Here is an 18,487-nt window from a genome sequence, read left to right on the forward strand (position 1 = left end):
GCCACTTCTGTCTGTTGAGGCTGAGAGAACAACCGGGACAAAAGACACGTGAACAAATGATGCGGTGGATCACTGTGTGTGTGTGTGTGTGTGTGTGTGTGTGTGTGTGTGTGTGTGTATAAATAATAGTATATGTAACTACACAGAGAGAGAGAGAGAGAGATAATAAAATTAAAAGTATATATAATTTAAATATAATTATTTATTTAATATAATAAATAAATATATAATATATTTAAATTGTATATACTAATTATAATTTAAATATAATTATTTAATATATATAAAAAATATATAATATTTATATTTACATTATATATTCTTAATTTTTATGTATAATATTTATTTTTTTAATATTCAATATTTATTTTTAAATTATAGATATTTATAATATTGTGTGTGTGTTATATCTCGCAGCATTTTAGCTGTTATTTACAAAATAAAAAAAATTAAAATAAATATATAAAATATTTATATTTATATTATAGATATTTTAATTTTTTTATATTTTATGTATAATATTAAAAATTATAATATTTATATTTAAATTAAAGATATATTAGCTTATTTAAAATAAAGCATTTTAGCTGTTATTTACAAAATAAAAAAAAATATAAAATATATAAAATAATATTTATATTTAAATTATAGATATTTTTAAATTTTTATATTATATGCATAATATTAAAAACTATAATATTTGTATTTAAATTATCGATATTTTAGCTTATTTACAATAAAGCATTTTAGCTGTTATTTACAAAATTACAAAAATATATCAAGTATATATAAAATGCATGTGAGTGTGTGTTTGTATTAGATATGTATTAGATATTAGATATTAGATATTTTAGCAATTGGCCATTCTGTCTATTACATAATGTAAAAAAAAAAATGTATAATTGGCAACACTTTAGATTACGGAACAACATATTCACTGTTAACTAGGAGTTTTCCCTCAATAAACTCCTAATTAATGTTTATTAATAGTTAGTAAGGTAGTTAAGTTTAGGTATTGGTAGGATTAAGGGATCATGCAGAATAACGCATTAAAATCTGCTTTATAAGTACTAATAAACAGCAAATCCTAGTAATATGCATGCTAATAAGCAACTAGATAATAGTGAATATGTGTTCCCTAGTCTAAAGTGTTACCATATAATTTTTTATATATTTATTTTATTATATATATACTTTTTTTTTCAGTGTATTGAGAGTGATTCTGTAATGGGTTTTCATCCTGAGGGATCATATTTCCATTATATTATATTAGCAAGAAACCTCAAAGGTATCCTGAAAGAACATTTCAAGAGCGTGGCACTCTTTGTTCTCGTGTCCAATAAGGGAAGATGGCAGCAAATCTAATGATGGCTTTTGATTGACACTCCTGCCTTTATTAATCTAATCGGTGTCCGAGATATTGGAATGAAAGGATTTCATAAAATCGCAGGACTGGTTTAGTGTTGAATATATATTTATTTTATTTATTTTTTGTTCCAGAGGAATAATATTCCCGTGGTTGATTTCAGAAACAAAGTCTAATTTTTCTTAGTGAAACACAATCCATGAAGAAAAGAAAAGCATTTGCTGGTTCACTCATGTGATGTTTAATCATTAGGAAGTGATGCATTTGTTCACCTGCACATGATACAGGAAAATTGTGATCGGATGAATGTGGCCTTTTGTCCGTTTCCCTGTAGCATCTCGTGCCGATTTGAGCTTTTTGTAGTTTGTGATTTAGAAACATTAATGTCGGTGAGATTCACATGCTTCATTTTGTCTCATTGCCCACCATACAGCGGCAAATACCCGGACAAGGCACTAAAAGATCCAAGGTACCGTGTCCAGAGGCATGAGCACGTGTGTTTGCTGCTTCCATCCATCAGACGGTTCAGTGTTTGCTGTCGGTCACCGTGTGTTTGTTCAGTCCCAGTGTTCTTTGGAATGGCCGGCTTGTGTGTTCTGAATAGTTCCGTGTCGTCACCATGTTCCGCCGTCATGATTTTGTTCAGTTCTCTGCACGATTCTCACGAGGATCACACATCTGTACGATCTGCTGACGTTCAGTTTGATGAGGCCGTTTCATCACCTATGACCCATGTTTGTTATGTTTGCATGGGATTTTTGTTTTATATATACATATATTTGATCCCTGTTATCAGGGGTTCGTTTTGCCATGCGTTCATGCACTTCTGCTTGTGAAAATCAATGACTCTGTGTAACCTTCACCCATACTCTTCTCCAGTCTAACACAAAGTTAAAGTTAGTTCGGAGCCTGGCCATTTGTGAAGAACCTTCTCCTTCCACAATTACCACACAACTTCCTCAAGACCACCAGGTAAACATCCGCTAGGGTCACTGCTGTCCAGCTCATGATGTGCTACTCAACACACTTTCGTCCTCTTTTTAACAAAGAAGTGATGATTCAGTTGATGTTTATTACAGGATTGTTTATCATGTTTCATCATGTGATTATAATAATAATAATTCATGATACTAATATCTTATTTATTTTAGGGGTGCACCGATATTAAAATTTTGACCAATAATTCTTTATATTTGAAAGCCGATAACCGATATATTGGCTGATAAATCTAAAGCCAAATTTTATATGACAGACTTGCGTTGCACGTTACACTTAACTATATTTTCCTTTTTGAAGTGATTTAATCATTTTTCAAGCAATTCAAAACCATCATGGTGAACATTGTGCATCTGAAGTGTCTCAGCTTAAGGAAATAATCCATTATTTTATCGGCTTTAATATATCGGCCACATTTTCTTATTGTGCCGTTAATGATAACTTTAAAAATTAACATATATCGGCTGATACCGATAAGGTGACCGATATATCGTGCATCCATACATAAATGTAAACATTCAGTTCAGTGCAAATATATAACAATATATCGGCCACCATATCGGCATCGGCCGATATATCATTTTATATTTATGGTAAAATATTAAGTACTTGGGTCAATTGAACTGCATAATAAATCCATTGGTGTGAAAAGCGCACTCAAACAGCCTCATCATAGCGATAGATTAACCAAAACAAGCACTAAGTGATTCAGTCGTTTGATTGTTGTATGTTCTGATAGGTTGTGATTTGTCACAGCATTTTAGCTTTCAGTGTGGAAGTTTGGGTGTTTTTGGACTTAAAGGGGACCTTTATTATTTATTTTTATCCCGAAGTCTATTTACGAAGTCTTTATTTTGTTTTTTGGCTCTACTAGAGCAGGTTTTCCTGCTTGAATGTTGATTATTCTCCTCATATTCTCCATTGTTGCAGCTCCTCTCTTCCCAGTCTGTCAGTAACGCTCTGTTTAGTTCCTGTCTCTATGAAGCCCCTCCTTCTGAAAAGCACAATGTGCTCTGATTGGTCGGCTGGAGCAGTGTATTGTGATTGGTGTTTGGGAAATGTCCCGCCCCTTACCATAACCGCCAGTTTCAACACACTACTAACTAACTCAACCAGGCCCCGCCCCTTTATTCTGCATATGAAATTATTTAAATGAGGAATATTGTGACGTGTTTGTTCCCGAAAGAAAACGTTTCATGGAGTTCAGTCGATCAAATACTTATTATGATATAGCTAACTAATTTATCTCTTTGAAAAGTTAAATATTAATGTAATTTCTTGTCAATATTGCCATTTTATTATTATTATTTATGGCGTAACAGACATTGCTTATCTTTAATTGATGCAAGTCATCAATTCCTTTTATCTCAGTTGCATTATGGGTGGTTTAATTAAAAATATGATTAGCCAGAACTGTGATTTTAAAATGCAAGTCTTTATTTTCATTGAGATATTGGTGTAGTGTTGTTGTTCTGTTCCATTAGCGTTGTGTTTATCTTCACCCCACAGGATGGAGATCATATTAAACTCCCCCAGACGTTTGACAAAGATGAATTGCCTCTTACTGCCAACGAGGATGATAAAGACAAAAGTGCCAACAAGCTTGAGAAACTGGAGAAAATGCCACACAAGATGCTGTCCAGAGGTGCGTTGTGTTGTGTGATGAGATTTTAACGGAAAACAATGCACGCCATTAACATGTTCGCATTTCTGTGAAGATTCCAGTCAGGAATACACGGACTCCACTGGCATCGACCTGCACGAGTTCTTGGTGAACACACTGAAGAACAACCCCAGGTTAGACACCTTTGACCTCTGTGAGCACACTGGAGTCACTGTCCACAACCAATGATGCATATTTCATTTGACCTCCAGAGGTGGTCATTGGTTATATTACTATTATTTATTCCTGCTTTGAGTCATTATGTATTGAATGGCTAAATGTAGACGTTCATCGACAGGGACCGAATGATGCTGCTGAAGCTGGAACAGGACATCCTCGACTTCATCAGTAATAATGAGTAAGTCCTTTATTACAGCTGTATGTTATCCTATAAAATCTGTTTTATTTTTTCCATTTGATTTGATTCCATTGTTAAATTAAATTTTAATAATCAAAAAGCATGTCTAATCAATTGAAATAAGTAAACTTATTAAAAGTTTAACAAAAATTTAGTTCACCCAAAAATGAAAATTCTGTCATTAATTACTCACCCTCATGTCCGTTCCACATCCCGTAAGACCTTCGTTCATCTTCAGAACACAAATTAAGATATTTTTGATGAAATCCGATGGCTCAGTGAGGCCTGCATAGCCAGCAATGACATTTCCTCTCTCAAGATCCATTAATGTACTAAAAACATATTTAAATCAGTTCATGTGAGTACAGTGGTTCAATATTAATATTATAAAGCAATGAGAATATTTTTGGTGCGCCAAAAAAACAAAATATCGACTAAATATAGTGATGGTCGATTTCAAAACACTGCTTCAGGAAGCTTCGGAGCACAAATGAATCAGCGTATCGAATCATGATTCGGATCACGTCAAACTGCCAAACTGCTGAAATCACGTGACTTTGGCGCTCCGAGCAGCTGATTCGACACGCTGATTCATTATGCTCCGAAGCTTCCTGAAGCAGTGTTTTGAAATCGGCCATCACTAAATAAGTCGTTATTTTGGGGTTTTTTGGTGCACCAAAAATATTCTCGTGGCTTTATAATATTAATATTGAACCACTGTACTCACATGAACTGATTTAAATATGTTTTTAGTACATTAATGGATCTTGAGAGAGGAAATGTCATTGCTGGCTATGCAGGCCTCACTGAGCCATCGGATTTCATCAAAAATATCTTAATTTGTGTTCCGAAGATGAACGAAGGTCTTACGGGTGTGGAACGACATGAGCGTGAGTAATAAATGACATTATTTTCATTTTTGGGTGAACTAACCCTTTAAAGCTGCCCTCGACTTTTCTGGTCGACTAGTAGTCGTTCAAATTTTAAGTGATTAGTCGATTAATCACACTTTTATTAATAAACCGTATAAGTCATAATAATGAGCCTTTAATGCCTACATAATCAGCGTTCAAGCGCTCACATAAAGCTTGCCACAGTGCACCGGCAGAAGTAATGTTTATGAATACGTTGTGGAAAAACATTGCGTTAACATTTTAATTGATAAACTAGTGTTTGTTGTATTTTTCGACTGCAGTGATGAAGTTGACGATCGTCATCTCTGCAGTAGTGGGCGCGCGTATACATTTCATATGGATTACATAATCGGAATATTTGTTTTCCATTTGAATTGGTTAATTTAGAAGTAAACATTTCGCTTTCTATCGATATATTTTTCATGTCTGTGAGGCAAGTTTATATGGAGTTTCGGTTCTTTTTGGTGCACTCAAGTTCACAGAAAGTGCAACAAGTTTGCTTTCATTATGTTTTGTTGTTATTGTGAGTGCACACAAATAAAAGTTGACTCTTCACAGATTTAAAAGATGTATTACTCTTATCTGTATGGCCAAAAATTACGGAGTAGTTTAAGTGCCATGTTAGCTGTCATGCAGTAACATGTTAGTTAGTCAACTATTAGGGGGCAGCCCTACAAAACTGACTTTTTTATTGGTAATACTGTGCAAGTCCTTCATTGCAGCTGTATGTCATCTTTATGAATTATGGGATGAAAACGCATAACGTGAAACGTGTAGTGAATTTGATCTTTGAATATATTACGCTACTGTCTTAATGCATTAAGTGTTTTCTTTATAATAGTTTTCAATGGGAGGAAAACACTTTAAGGCTGTACGATATATCGGTTTAGCATCGATATCGCGATGTGTGCATCTGTGATAGTCACATTGCAGGACGTGCGATGTCTAGTATAGGGGTCGTTACACACACACACACACACACACATCTGTGCAGATGCACGTGAACACCCAATTCTTCAGCATCTATTTGCGCCTGAATGGAAACATGCACACAAAAATTGTCAAAATGCACGTCTCTGCAAGTATCGTAAACACATTTGCTTATGGCTTAAATGAAGTTAAACAATTGAGAGAAGAAAATGGATGTGTAACAGTATTTAGGATCTGCGCATTCAGTCTTAAAGTGACAGCAGCCTAATATTCCTGCTGCTTTCTGTGTCATGAATGTTAATCAAACAACAAAAGACAGAGAAAAATCACTTTTGTAGCTTTAACACAGATTAATTATGAATTAATGGGAGAAAAACGCATAATGTGAAACTTTGCATTTATATTCTGGGCTCTTCAGCTTGTCTGTACATAGTATGCTTTATTAATAAGGTGTGTACTGAATTTGGTCTTTGAATATCACTGTCTTAGTCTATTTTAAGTGTTTTCTTTATAGCGGTTTTCTATGGGGGAGAATTTTTTTTTTTTTTTTTTTTTTTTTGTGTGTGTGTTAAATTGTTAGAAATCAAAAAGCATGTCAAATAAATTGAAATAATGAAATTAATACAATTTAACAACAGTTTTAGGGCCCTATGAAATCCATTAATTTTTTCACAAATTCCATTTTCCAAAATTCAAAAATCCATTTTAATATATTTATATTCAGTTTTAATGGTTATTAAATTTTAATAATCAAAAAATGAATAATTGAATTCATTCTTTAACAATTTAATGATTTATTAGAATGATTAAATGACAAGTTATTGATGTAGTTGCTGTTTGTTCCAGGAGTCAGAGGAGAAGGTTTCCGCCCATGACCTCCTATCACCGAATGCTCCTGCACCGAGTCGCTGCTTACTTTGGCTTAGACCACAACGTCGACCAAACCGGGAAATGTGTCATCATCAACAAAACCAGCAATACACGAATGTGAGTGACCTCGCTCTGTTCCTTGAGTGCAGAACAACTGCGACGTCTTATGCATTTGATCCCGTAGAGTAGAAACGTAATTATGAGGGATTTAAGATAGGATTGTCTATGTGACGGAATAAAGCGGCCATAAACGCAGCGCTTTTCCTGGAACGTGTCTCATTTGGATCTCTCTCTCCGTTTCTCGACGTGTGCAGACCAGATCAGAAGTTTTCCGAACACATCAAAGACGACAAGACGGATGATTTCCAGAAGCGCTACATCTTAAAACGGGACAACTCCAGCGTTGACAAAGACGACAACATGGTAGGTGGAGAGCTGCTAATGAAGCCAACATCAAACAGGCTATTAACTCGCATATTGGTGGCATAATGTAATGAAATACTTCATATACAGCAGGGAAAGTTCAAAGAGCGTTTTATGTTTCAGATGCGAATGAAACTAAAAGACGACAGGAGAAGCAAGTCAATCGAGGAGCGTGAGGAGGAATATCAGAAAGTGCGAGAAAGGATCTTTGCTGATGTGAGATACATTAACTGCTACATTATCACGTGCTTATGGGTCTTTTGAAATGCAACTTTAACAGCCTTGAATCTCTTTTGCAGGGTTTAGACACCTTCCCGTTGGATCAAAGGTAAGTGTAAGATGAAATACATCTGAATGATGTATTTGAGACATGTAAGACAGACCGGCAGTGTTGAATACTAGAGGGAAACACATGTAGAGCATGACGCTAGGTCATGGGTTCGATTCCCAGGGAATTTGTGAACTGAAGTGTAAGTTAGTCTCTTTGGATTAAAGCTTCTGCCAAATGCATAAATGCCAAATGATGGGCGTTTCATGCACTTAACTAAATATTTACATTTATGTAGGGATGCATGATATATTGGCATTGTTCATTTTTAATGTTATCGTTATCGGCCCGATAAGAAAATTTGGCCGATATATCAAAGTTCAACATGCACAGCGCAAGTCTGTCATATAGGCTAAATAATATTATAATAAGTACATTATAAACGTGTGTTTGGGACATGGCTTTTAATGGTGAAACTATTGTCTTTGTAATCGGGCTCTCAAAAATGATATAAAAATTTGGATTTAGATTTATCGGCCAATATATCGGTTATCAGCTTTCAAATATAAATAATTATCGGTTATCGGTTATCGGTATCGGCCAAAAATCGGTGCATCCCTACATTTATTCATTTAGTAAGCGACTTACAAAACAGGAACAAAAGCAATTTGTTAATGAGCCAACAGCATTTGTGATACACAATGCCAGGTTTATTAGATGACTAGATTAGGAGAAATAGAAAACATGGGGAAAATCAAGTCCCGCCCCCAGAGTTTTTGTTCTTATTAAATATCATGCATATTATTCTCGCATTATGGCAGTAAATAAGTGCCAGACAGTGTTTGATGTGACTGTAAACTTAATATTACACTTAATATTAAGTAATATTATTGATTTAACTGTGGAAGCTTGTTTCCGCCATGATATAAAAAATAAAAAAGGTACTTTTTTTTTCTCAGAATTGCGAAATATAAACCCACAATTATGAGTTATAAAGTCAGAATTGCGTGGTATAAAGTTAGAATTGCATGATAAAAACTCTCAATTGCGAGAAAAAATTAAAAAATGTGAGAGAAAAGTCGCAATTATTTTTTATTTTTTTATTTTATTTATAGATGAGAACAAAACTTGAACTGAATTGACTGTTCTCTGTAGAGCTGCTTTACAGCTGAATTGAATTAATTTCATAACTGCTAAGCTTTATAACACTGACATTGAATCAACATTGAACTAAATTGAACTGAATAATGACACTTTTGTCTTTTGCTTATAGCTGAATTTGTCTCATATTTGATGACGTTTGCATCGTTGATTCTGTTATTTTCCTGTTTATTACTGCTTTAAGACAATCTGTATTGTATAAAGCGCTATAGAAATAAAGCTGACTTAAGTAATAAGCGACATGTTTTCCAGGATTCAAGAGGACGAGATGTGTAACAACATACAGCAGAGACGGCAGATCTTCAGGTAATATTCATCATGTTCTTATGACCTGCGAGTGAAATGAAGCTGTTCATCTGTAAAGCGGTCTGATGTCCTCACGCAGACTGAAAGACGGCCGGTCGGCAAACAGCCGACAAAGCAGCTCTGAGAACGAGGCCAAGTATTCAGAGCCGCGTCCGTGGAGCAGCACGGATTCGGACAGTTCCAACCGCAACCTGAAGCCTGCCATGACCAAAGCCAGCAGCTTCAGCGGTATCCCGGTTCTGATCCGCGGCGACAGCTCCAGCAGCAGTAAGAGTGTGGGCCGGCTCTCAAAGACAGGTGAGTGACACCACAAGAAAGCAGGAGAATATTAGGTTTATTTGTTGATTTGGACCTGTTTTAAAGAATTTGTTCACTTCCCCCTTGTCATCCCATGTCATCCAAGATGTTTATGCACTGGACTTCACTGGGGTTCAACGGTTTGAAGGTCCAAATGTCAGTTTCAGTGCAGCTTCAAAGAGCTCTACATGATCCCAGACGAGGAATAAGAGTCTAATCTAGAGAAACCATTGGCCATTTTCTAAAAAAATAAAAAATTATATACTTTTTAACCACAAATGCTCGTCTTGCACTGCTCTGATGTGCCACACATTACGTAATTATGTTGGAAAGGTCATGCGTGACGTAGACGGAAGAACCGCGGTAGGGCAAAAAGCTCCATCGTTGTTTTATCTTTTATTTGTAAAGGCCGTTTGACTTAGTCTTTGCACGTTCACTTTGTAAACACTTGCTCGGTACTTCCGTCTACATCACATGTGACCTTTCCAACATGATTACGTAATGCGTGGCTCATCAGAGCAGTGCAAGATGAGCATTTATGGTTAAAAAGTATAAAATTTTTTAGTTTTTTTTAGAAGATGGCCGATGGTTTCTCTAGATAAGACTCTTATTCCTCGTCTGGGATCATGTAGAGCTCTTTGAAGCTGCACTGAAACTGACATTTGGACCTTCAACCCGTTGAACCCCAGTGAAGTCCACTATATGGAGAAAAATCCTGGAATGTTTTCCTCTTAATTTCTTTTCCACTGAAGAAAGAAAGACATGAACATCTTGGATGACATGAAGGTGATTAAATTATCAGGAAATTTTAATTCTGAAGTGAACTAATCCAAATTTAAACATTCAAGCAGAAGAGGACACGAAAGAACTTAATTTGGTGCTCGCGCGCTTTGAAAGCGTCTCAGACAGTGCGTGAATACTGAAATTGAGTTCTCTCTCACGTCGTCTTGCGCTTGAACGGATAAATACACACAAAATTGTGTCAAAATACCCATCTTGGCGAGTATCCAAGTAAACAGTCGGTTATGTCTTAAGTGCATGTAAACAGAGAAAGAAAACACTATCAGCATCTGTATTAAAGTGACAGCAGCCTAATAAACCGTCTGCTGTCTGTCATTAATGTTAATCAAACAATAAAAGACTTTTGTCTGAATAACTTTCTTAGCTTTAATAATTAATCTATTTTTTTGCAGTATTTTGATTACTTTTTCTGTACCTGAAAACTACAGTTAGACCTACCTGAAAAGCACCGTTTATTTCATTTGTATTATTGTTCTATCTGTGCCATTGCTTGTAATTTGGTTATTTGTTCTTATTTTATTACTTACTGTTTACTTGTCTTTCAATAATTTTTGAAATTAGTTAGACTAGTAGTTTTTGCTGTGGTATCGAAAAGGGAAGGTATTTTATTTATTTATTACTTTTTTGTGGTGGGGCCAGTGAAAATGTGAACCTCTGGCCTGACCTTAGCGTTGAGCCCTGAGATTGTTGACACTCTTCCTCTTCCTCTGCTGATTTCATGCTCTTTTCTTCTCAGTCTCCATTCTTGCTTGTAACAGCATGCTTTATTCCGACTGCATGAAATTCACTTCTATTAACACTATTTGTTCAAATCCTCTGAATTCATTGGTGATCGTTTATGCTTTACCCTTTAAAAGTTTGGGGTTGGGAAATTTTTTTTTTTTTTTTTTTTTCAATGACACTTTACAATAAGGTCCCAGTCGTGAATGCATTAATAATGAACAATACATTTGACACCGTGCTTTATTAATATTAATTAATTTATTAACACATTAAAATGATTTCTGAAGGATCATATGACGCTGAAAACTGGAGTAACGATGCTGAAAATTCAGCTTTTGATCACGGGAATAAATTACATTTTAAAATATATTCAAATAAAAATCAATGATTTTAAATTGTAATAATATTTCACAATTTTTACTGTATTTTTGATCAAATAAATCCAGCCTTGGTGAGACTTCTTTCAGAAACATAACCAAACTGTTGAACGTTAGTGTATGTAGCACTCATGTAAATTACCGTCCTGTTTGACCTTTGACAGTGCTTTTCATTTCAAATACAAAAAAAACCTTAAATATTTGAGAGAAGAGACAAGAAACATGTAAATTGCTAAATGAGCCGAGACATTAATCAGAAATTAATTAACATGTCATTCTAAGCTAATACAATTATTCTCTTCTTCCATTGCTTCGGTCCCCGAGGTAATTAGAAATGAAATTGAATTGAGCATCTTGTTGAAATCTGTCTGACCTTGCTTTCTATACTTCCGTATTCTGGAGTGTTTTAATAGCTGCAGCGCTCCGTCGGTCACCTTTGCTGATATGTTTCACGATCCCCAGTGAATTCACGCTCTCATCGCTGCTATCTTAAGGCTCATGTCGTTGCTCCCTCTCTAGGTTCTGACTCTTGTAGTAGCGTAGGTTCGTCCACCGGTTCGCTCTCTCGATCCCAGCCTCCCTCTGCCGCCGCGGCTCTATCGCAGTCGATGGCCTACCCTGCTGTCAGCGCTAGCAGCGGCGTTTCCTATGAGCCGCCGGCGTCTACGGCTAGCCCTAGCTACTATTTGCTTCCCCTGGAAGCTGCGGGGATACCGGCCGGAAGTGTCCTGGTCAACCCGCATACAGGTTGGTAAACGCTGTGCAGCTGACTTCTCTCGATATGCATGTCTTTACATCCTCCACTAACCCTGATCTTAACTGTGTGTCTCAGACTGTCGTTTCATAAACACTGATGGTGGGGTTTTACGGTACATTACTGTTCAGACCTATAATGAGGATTTTATTTTCTTCTGAAAGGTCAAAGTCTTAAATAGATGCTCTGTAAGTCTTAGGGTCCTTTTATTTATTTTTTCCTGAATTCAGTTTTTTCCATTCATGAAATCTGTTTTAAAGGTTAAAATAAATTTTAGTATTCAGAAAGCATGTGTAATTAATTGAAATCATGGACCTTGGGCAATTTAATGATATTATTTTAAAAGTTTAACAAAAATTAATTTTTAGGGCCCCGTGAAATACATGTTATTTTGTCTTAAATTCTTTTTTTTTCTTCACAAATCCCAAGCTTTCCTTTGTAATTTTTCTGAATTTTATTTTAATTTTTTAATTAAATTTTAAATTTAATCAAAAAGCACGTCTAATCAATTGAATTAATAAAACTTTAGCAACTTTTTCCCCCCAACAATAGTAGGGCCCTATAATTTTTTGTTTTGTTTTTAGAAATTCAGAAATTGTGTGAATGATTTATGGATTTATGATTTAATACAAAATTATTAAATCATAAAATATCAGTTTACATTTTTAGGGCCCTATGAAATACGTTTTAGTTTCCATTTACCTTCCGTTTAATTTTTATGGATTTTATTTTAATTGTTTAATTAAATTTTAATAATCAAATAGCATGTGTAATCAATTGAATTCAATAATATTTTAACTACCTTATTTTCTTAATTAATTTATTATTATTATTATTATTATTGTTATTATTATTATTTATTTTTTTTTTTTTTACAAAAATAGAGCCCTGTGATTTTTATTTATTTATTTATTTATTTTCAGAAAAATTCAGATTTAAAAAAAAAAAAAAAATCCAGATTTATGATTTAATACAAAATTATTAAATCAGAAAATATCAGTTTACATTTTTAGGGCCCTATAAAATACGTTTTAGTTTCCATTTACCTTCCGTTTAATTTTTATGGATTTTATTTTAATTGTTTAATTAAATTTTAATAATCAAATAGCATGTGTAATCAATTGAATTCATAATATTTTAACTACCTTATTTCTTAATTAATATATTATTATTATTATTATTATTATTTTTTTTTTTTTTTTTTTTTTTTTTTACAAAAATAGAGCCCTGTGATTTTTATTTATTTATTTATTTTCAGAAAAATTCAGATTTAAAAAAAAAAAAAAAATCCAGGATTTATGATTTAATACAAAATTATTAAATCAGAAAATATCAGTTTACATTTTTAGGGCCCTATAAAATACGTTTTAGTTTCCATTTACCTTCCGTTTAATTTTTATGGATTTTATTTTAATTGTTTAATTAAATTTTAATAATCAAATAGCATGTGTAATCAATTGAATTCATAATATTTTAACTACCTTATTTTATTAATTAATTAATTTATTAATATTATTATTATTATTATTATTTTTTTTTTTTTTTATATTTTATTTTTTTTTTACAATAATAGAGCCCTGTGATTTTTATTTATTTATTTATTTATTTTCAGAAAAATTCTGATTTTTTTTTTAAATGTTTCAGAATTTATGATTTAATACAAAATTATTAAATCAGAAAACATCAGTTTACATTTTTAGGGCCCTATGAAATACATTTTAGTTTCCATTTACTTTCCGTTTCATTTTTATGGATTTTATTTTAATTGTTTAATTCAATTTTAGTAATCAAAAAGCATGTGTAATCAGTTGAATTCATAAAATTGTAACTACCTTTTTTATATGTGTGTGTATGTATATATATTAATATGTATATATTATTATATGTATATAATTTTTTTTTCAGAAAATCCAGAAATAGTTTTATTTTAATTTTTAATTACATTTTAATAATTAAAAAGCACGTCTAATCAATTGAATTCATAAAACTTTAACAACCTAATTTTTACTAACAATTATAGGGCCCTATGATTTATTTATTTATTTATTTTCAGAAAATTCTGAAATTGTGTATTTATTATTTCTGGATTTATGATTTAATGCACAATTATTAAATCATAAAATACGGAAATAATAGGGCCCTAAAGTCTCCTCTTCATAGTGATCGTGAAGAAACTGTGTTATAAACGCCACTTTCAACTTCATTCAGCAAATACATCCAAAGTGTCCTGCTGGGAAACTTCTAATGAAGCAATTTGTGATGTGTCCGGGGCCAGACGGACGTGTAAAACATTGTGTCTCGTCGGAGACCTTAAAATATGCATGCGGCTGCTAGGACACGTTATATCGCCAGCGCTAATGCATTTACACCAGGCAGCACCGGTGTGTAATTGCTTATTGACCTCTTTTAAGGAGTTTGGAAATGGGAAATTTCTTACTTCTGTCGAGGCCTCTGGGATGTGTGGTTGTGTTCTGGAGCTCACTGCCTTCTTATGTGCCACATTTGTCATCATTTACAGGTTTATATTCAAACTTTAGCTCATTTGCACCGTTGTTCGTAATCTAGTGCTGTGTGAACAAATGAGCCACTACTGGACATTAGCTTTAAGTCAAGTTAATTTATTTGTAAAGCAATTCAGTTCAGTGTTGATGCTTAAAATAATTATTCAAACAAAGAAACAAATTAATACAATCTGCAATCCTCTTGACTGATCACAGGTCAGCCTTTCCTGAACCCTGACAGCAGTGCTGTAGTCTACAACCCCAGTGTGACCTCACAGGCCTCCAGATGTCAATCATCTGTAGCTCCGCCTCCAGCCGCTCACCAGCAGCACCAGCCCACCAATCACGTCATGTCACAGGTGAGTTTAGTATTGCTGATGTTTACAAATTAATCCAGTGGTTTGATTGGTGTTTAGAAGCAGTCTTTAGGTTAGATGTGATGGATTATGGGATGTATTTGATGCTTGTCCTGATATGAATGATTAATTTTATTCATTTTTTTAGAGAGATTTTCTCGAAGCCATATTAATGTTCTTAAAAAATAAAGGTTCCAGAGAGGGTTTATCGCAGTGATGCCGTAAGAGAACCATTTATGGTTCCCCAAAGGACCTTTCAGTGATCAGTTATTAAAAGGATAATTTATTTTCTTAGTGTGAAGAACATTTTAATAATATAAAGCAAGTTTTCAGAGGGCCACAAGGAAGTGATAAATAAATAATAAGATTAAAATAAATTTATTTATAATTTAATACAAAATTAATAAATCAGAAAACATCAGTTTACATTTTTAGGGCCCTATGAAATACGTTTTAGTTTCTGTTTACTTTCTGTTGAAATTTTATGGATTTTATTTTTTTATTGAATTAGTAAAATTTTAATGTCTATATATATTTTATATATATATTTATATATATATATATATATATATATATATATATATATATATATATATATATATATATATATATATATATATATATATATATATATATATTTTTTTTTTTTAAAGTAAAAAATAAATAAATACATTAAAATAAATAAATACATTAAATAAATAATAAAAAAATACTCAAATGATTAAATAATTATAAAACTGTTATAAAAGTTAAAAATAAGTTGTTAAACAGTGTAAAAAAAAAGTAAATAATAGGATTAAAATAAATAAATGCATTGAAATAAATAAATAAATAATAAAAAGATTAAAATGAATAAAATAGATTACAATACAAATTTAATATAAATAGTTTAATATTAATAAATTAATACAATAATTCAAAATATATTATAAAATTGTTATAGAATTTAAATTAAAAATAGGTTAAAATAAAACATACAAATTAGATTAAAATAAACAAATCATACACAGTACAGTACATTTGTGAAAAAACGTTAAGCTAAATATTTTCCAAATAATATTTTCGACATATTTATTTTTTACAGTATAAATTAGATCTTTATACATAATCATTTATAGATGCCTTAGGATTGGGTTCTTCACATGGGGGTCTGTGGTCTGAAAACCCTAAAGTAAAGAACTTTTTTCCACTATAAAGAACATTTTGTGGAGTGGAAAAGTTCTGTGGATGTTAAAGGTTCTTCAGAGAATCAATGAGTTTATTTTTAAGGGTTGGAAAATGAATCTGTTTATCAGTGTCATTGACTGACTTTATAAACCATCTTCACTTGTAGAGTTTATCGATGTACGTTATTTGTGCTGTAAACTAACACTGAATGAGCATGCTCTTTCTTGATGCTGTGACTTTTTCCATCCTGTACAGCTGGAACTAAATCCATTTCCTTCCTCTGTGTGTATATTTCCTCTTCCTGTTTGGTGTCTTCAGCCTCTCTGGTCTGTCCAGCCGTCCGCTCTGCCCGTCCAGCACTCCACGGTGTCTTACCCACCGATCCTCACAATGTCTCCTAACCAGCAGCTCACTGTGGTACCTACAGCTCTCTCGCTCTCTTTTAACTTCCTCTCTCTGCCATTCGTTATGTTTGCGCTGTGTCTGCTGATGTTGAAGAGATCCACTCATGACCGCTTTGTGCATCTCATTTCCATAGTCGTGCATTTCTCAACTTGACTCCGTCATCTTTCACTCTTTACTGCTGTTAATCCCACAATCCCCTGTTATAATAAACAGTCTGTCATCAGTAGCACATAATAAAGCTGCAGGATTCAGTATTTTAAGGAACGTGTTCAAACTCACTCGGACACGCACGATAACCTCTTTTTCTTGACCTCCCTCAGCCAGTAAACATCCCTTAATGACTAATTAAAAGAGTGGGAGATGCTTTGAATAATTAATGGAGGAGCAGATGCTGGAATTAATATTCTATGAATAGAAAAGCGTCTCGTCTCTTCCCATTTCTAATGGGGCACAAAAAGCAAATTCACACAGGCTGATAGTTACAGTAAGAGCATGTCATCTGTGCTTTGGCCGTCTAGCTAGTAACATGTCAACAGTTGAACTAACTAGCATACTTGTTTAAAGCAGCTTCACAGTAATAAACAGGAAAACAGCCGAATCAATGACTGTTTACATGCACCCTCATAATGCAATTATAGTTAGGCAATATTGCGTTTAATCTTTGATGCAATTAAGCTCATGATCGTAGCAGCCATAATCGTAGTAAAGTGTGGTATTTGCTGGTTTTAATCGCAATAAATAGGGCATCTAAAGTATCATTATTACGGAGCCCTGCACATGGCATGCAAAAAAAAAAAAAGTAAATTGTGCACAAGATTTACTATTTCGTTCCCTCTATTTGCTAAATCGATCGATTTGCACGATTGAGGAAAGGAATTAGTAAATCTCACGCACGCTTTAGCAAATCGAGGGAACGAATTTGTAAATCACGTGCACAATTTCTAAATCCAGGAAACAAATTAGTAAATGTCGCGCACGCTTTAGCAAATCGGGGAAACAAATTATTAAATTGTGCGCACGCTTTAGCAAATTGAGGGTATGAATTAGTAAATTGTGCACACTTTAGCAAATCGAGGAAATGAATTAGTAAATCACGTGGACAATTTCTAAATCGAGGAAACAATTAGTAAATCTTGCGCACGCTTTAGCAAATCGAGGGAACGAATTAGTAATCGCGCACGTTTTAGCAAATCGAGGAAATTAATTAGTAAATCACGTGGACAATTTCTAAATCGAGGAAACAATTAGTAAATCTTGCGCACGCTTTAGCAAATCGAGGGAACGAATTAGTAATCGCGCACGTTTTAGCAAATCGAGGAAATTAATTAGTAAATCACGTGGACAATTTCTAAATCGAGGAAACAATTAGTAAATCTTGCGCACGCTTTAGCAAATCGAGGGAACGAATTAGTAATCGCGCACGTTTTAGCAAATCGAGGAAATTAATTAGTAAATCACGTGGACAATTTCTAAATCGAGGAAACAATTAGTAAATCTTGCGCACGCTTTAGCAAATCGAGGGAACGAATTAGTAATCGCGCACGTTTTAGCAAATCGAGGAAATTAATTAGTAAATCACGTGGACAATTTCTAAATCGAGGAAACAATTAGTAAATCTTGCGCACGCTTTAGCAAATCGAGGGAACGAATTAGTAATCGCGCACGTTTTAGCAAATCGAGGAAATTAATTAGTAAATCACGTGGACAATTTCTAAATCGAGGAAACTAATTAGTAAATCTTGCGCACGCTTTAGCAAATCGAGGGAACGAATTAGTAATCGCGCACGTTTTAGCAAATCAAGGAAATTAATTAGTAAATCACGTGGACAATTTCTAAATCGAGGAAACTAA

At 33.5% G+C, this 18,487-nt stretch overlaps 1 protein-coding gene across 11 annotated transcripts in view; it reads left to right on the forward strand.

The window, feature by feature from the left end:
- Positions 1-18,487, forward strand: part of LOC125270804 (R3H domain-containing protein 1-like) — a 74,106-nt gene that overhangs the window by 34,293 nt on the left and 21,326 nt on the right. For 4 of the 11 annotated variants that reach the window (XM_048194770.1, XM_048194769.1, XM_048194767.1 and 1 more), the window contains exons 4-17: positions 1,800-1,835; positions 2,246-2,338; positions 3,872-4,007; positions 4,081-4,159; positions 4,324-4,383; positions 7,074-7,214; positions 7,412-7,520; positions 7,644-7,736; positions 7,820-7,848; positions 9,202-9,255; positions 9,335-9,552; positions 11,973-12,200; positions 14,925-15,067; positions 16,487-16,648. In XM_048194770.1, coding sequence (XP_048050727.1) covers positions 1,800-1,835; positions 2,246-2,338; positions 3,872-4,007; positions 4,081-4,159; positions 4,324-4,383; positions 7,074-7,214; positions 7,412-7,520; positions 7,644-7,736; positions 7,820-7,848; positions 9,202-9,255; positions 9,335-9,552; positions 11,973-12,200; positions 14,925-15,067; positions 16,487-16,648 — 1,581 coding nt within the window. The remainder of the gene's footprint in view (positions 1-1,799; positions 1,836-2,245; positions 2,339-3,871; positions 4,008-4,080; positions 4,160-4,323; positions 4,384-7,073; positions 7,215-7,411; positions 7,521-7,643; positions 7,737-7,819; positions 7,849-9,201; positions 9,256-9,334; positions 9,553-11,972; positions 12,201-14,924; positions 15,068-16,486; positions 16,649-18,487) is intronic. The other 7 variants (XM_048194772.1, XM_048194773.1, XM_048194775.1 and 4 more) reach the window with 5 other exon arrangements.

Source organism: Megalobrama amblycephala, linkage group LG6 (assembly GCF_018812025.1).
Source record: "Megalobrama amblycephala isolate DHTTF-2021 linkage group LG6, ASM1881202v1, whole genome shotgun sequence".
NCBI classification, from domain to species: domain Eukaryota; kingdom Metazoa; phylum Chordata; class Actinopteri; order Cypriniformes; family Xenocyprididae; genus Megalobrama; species Megalobrama amblycephala.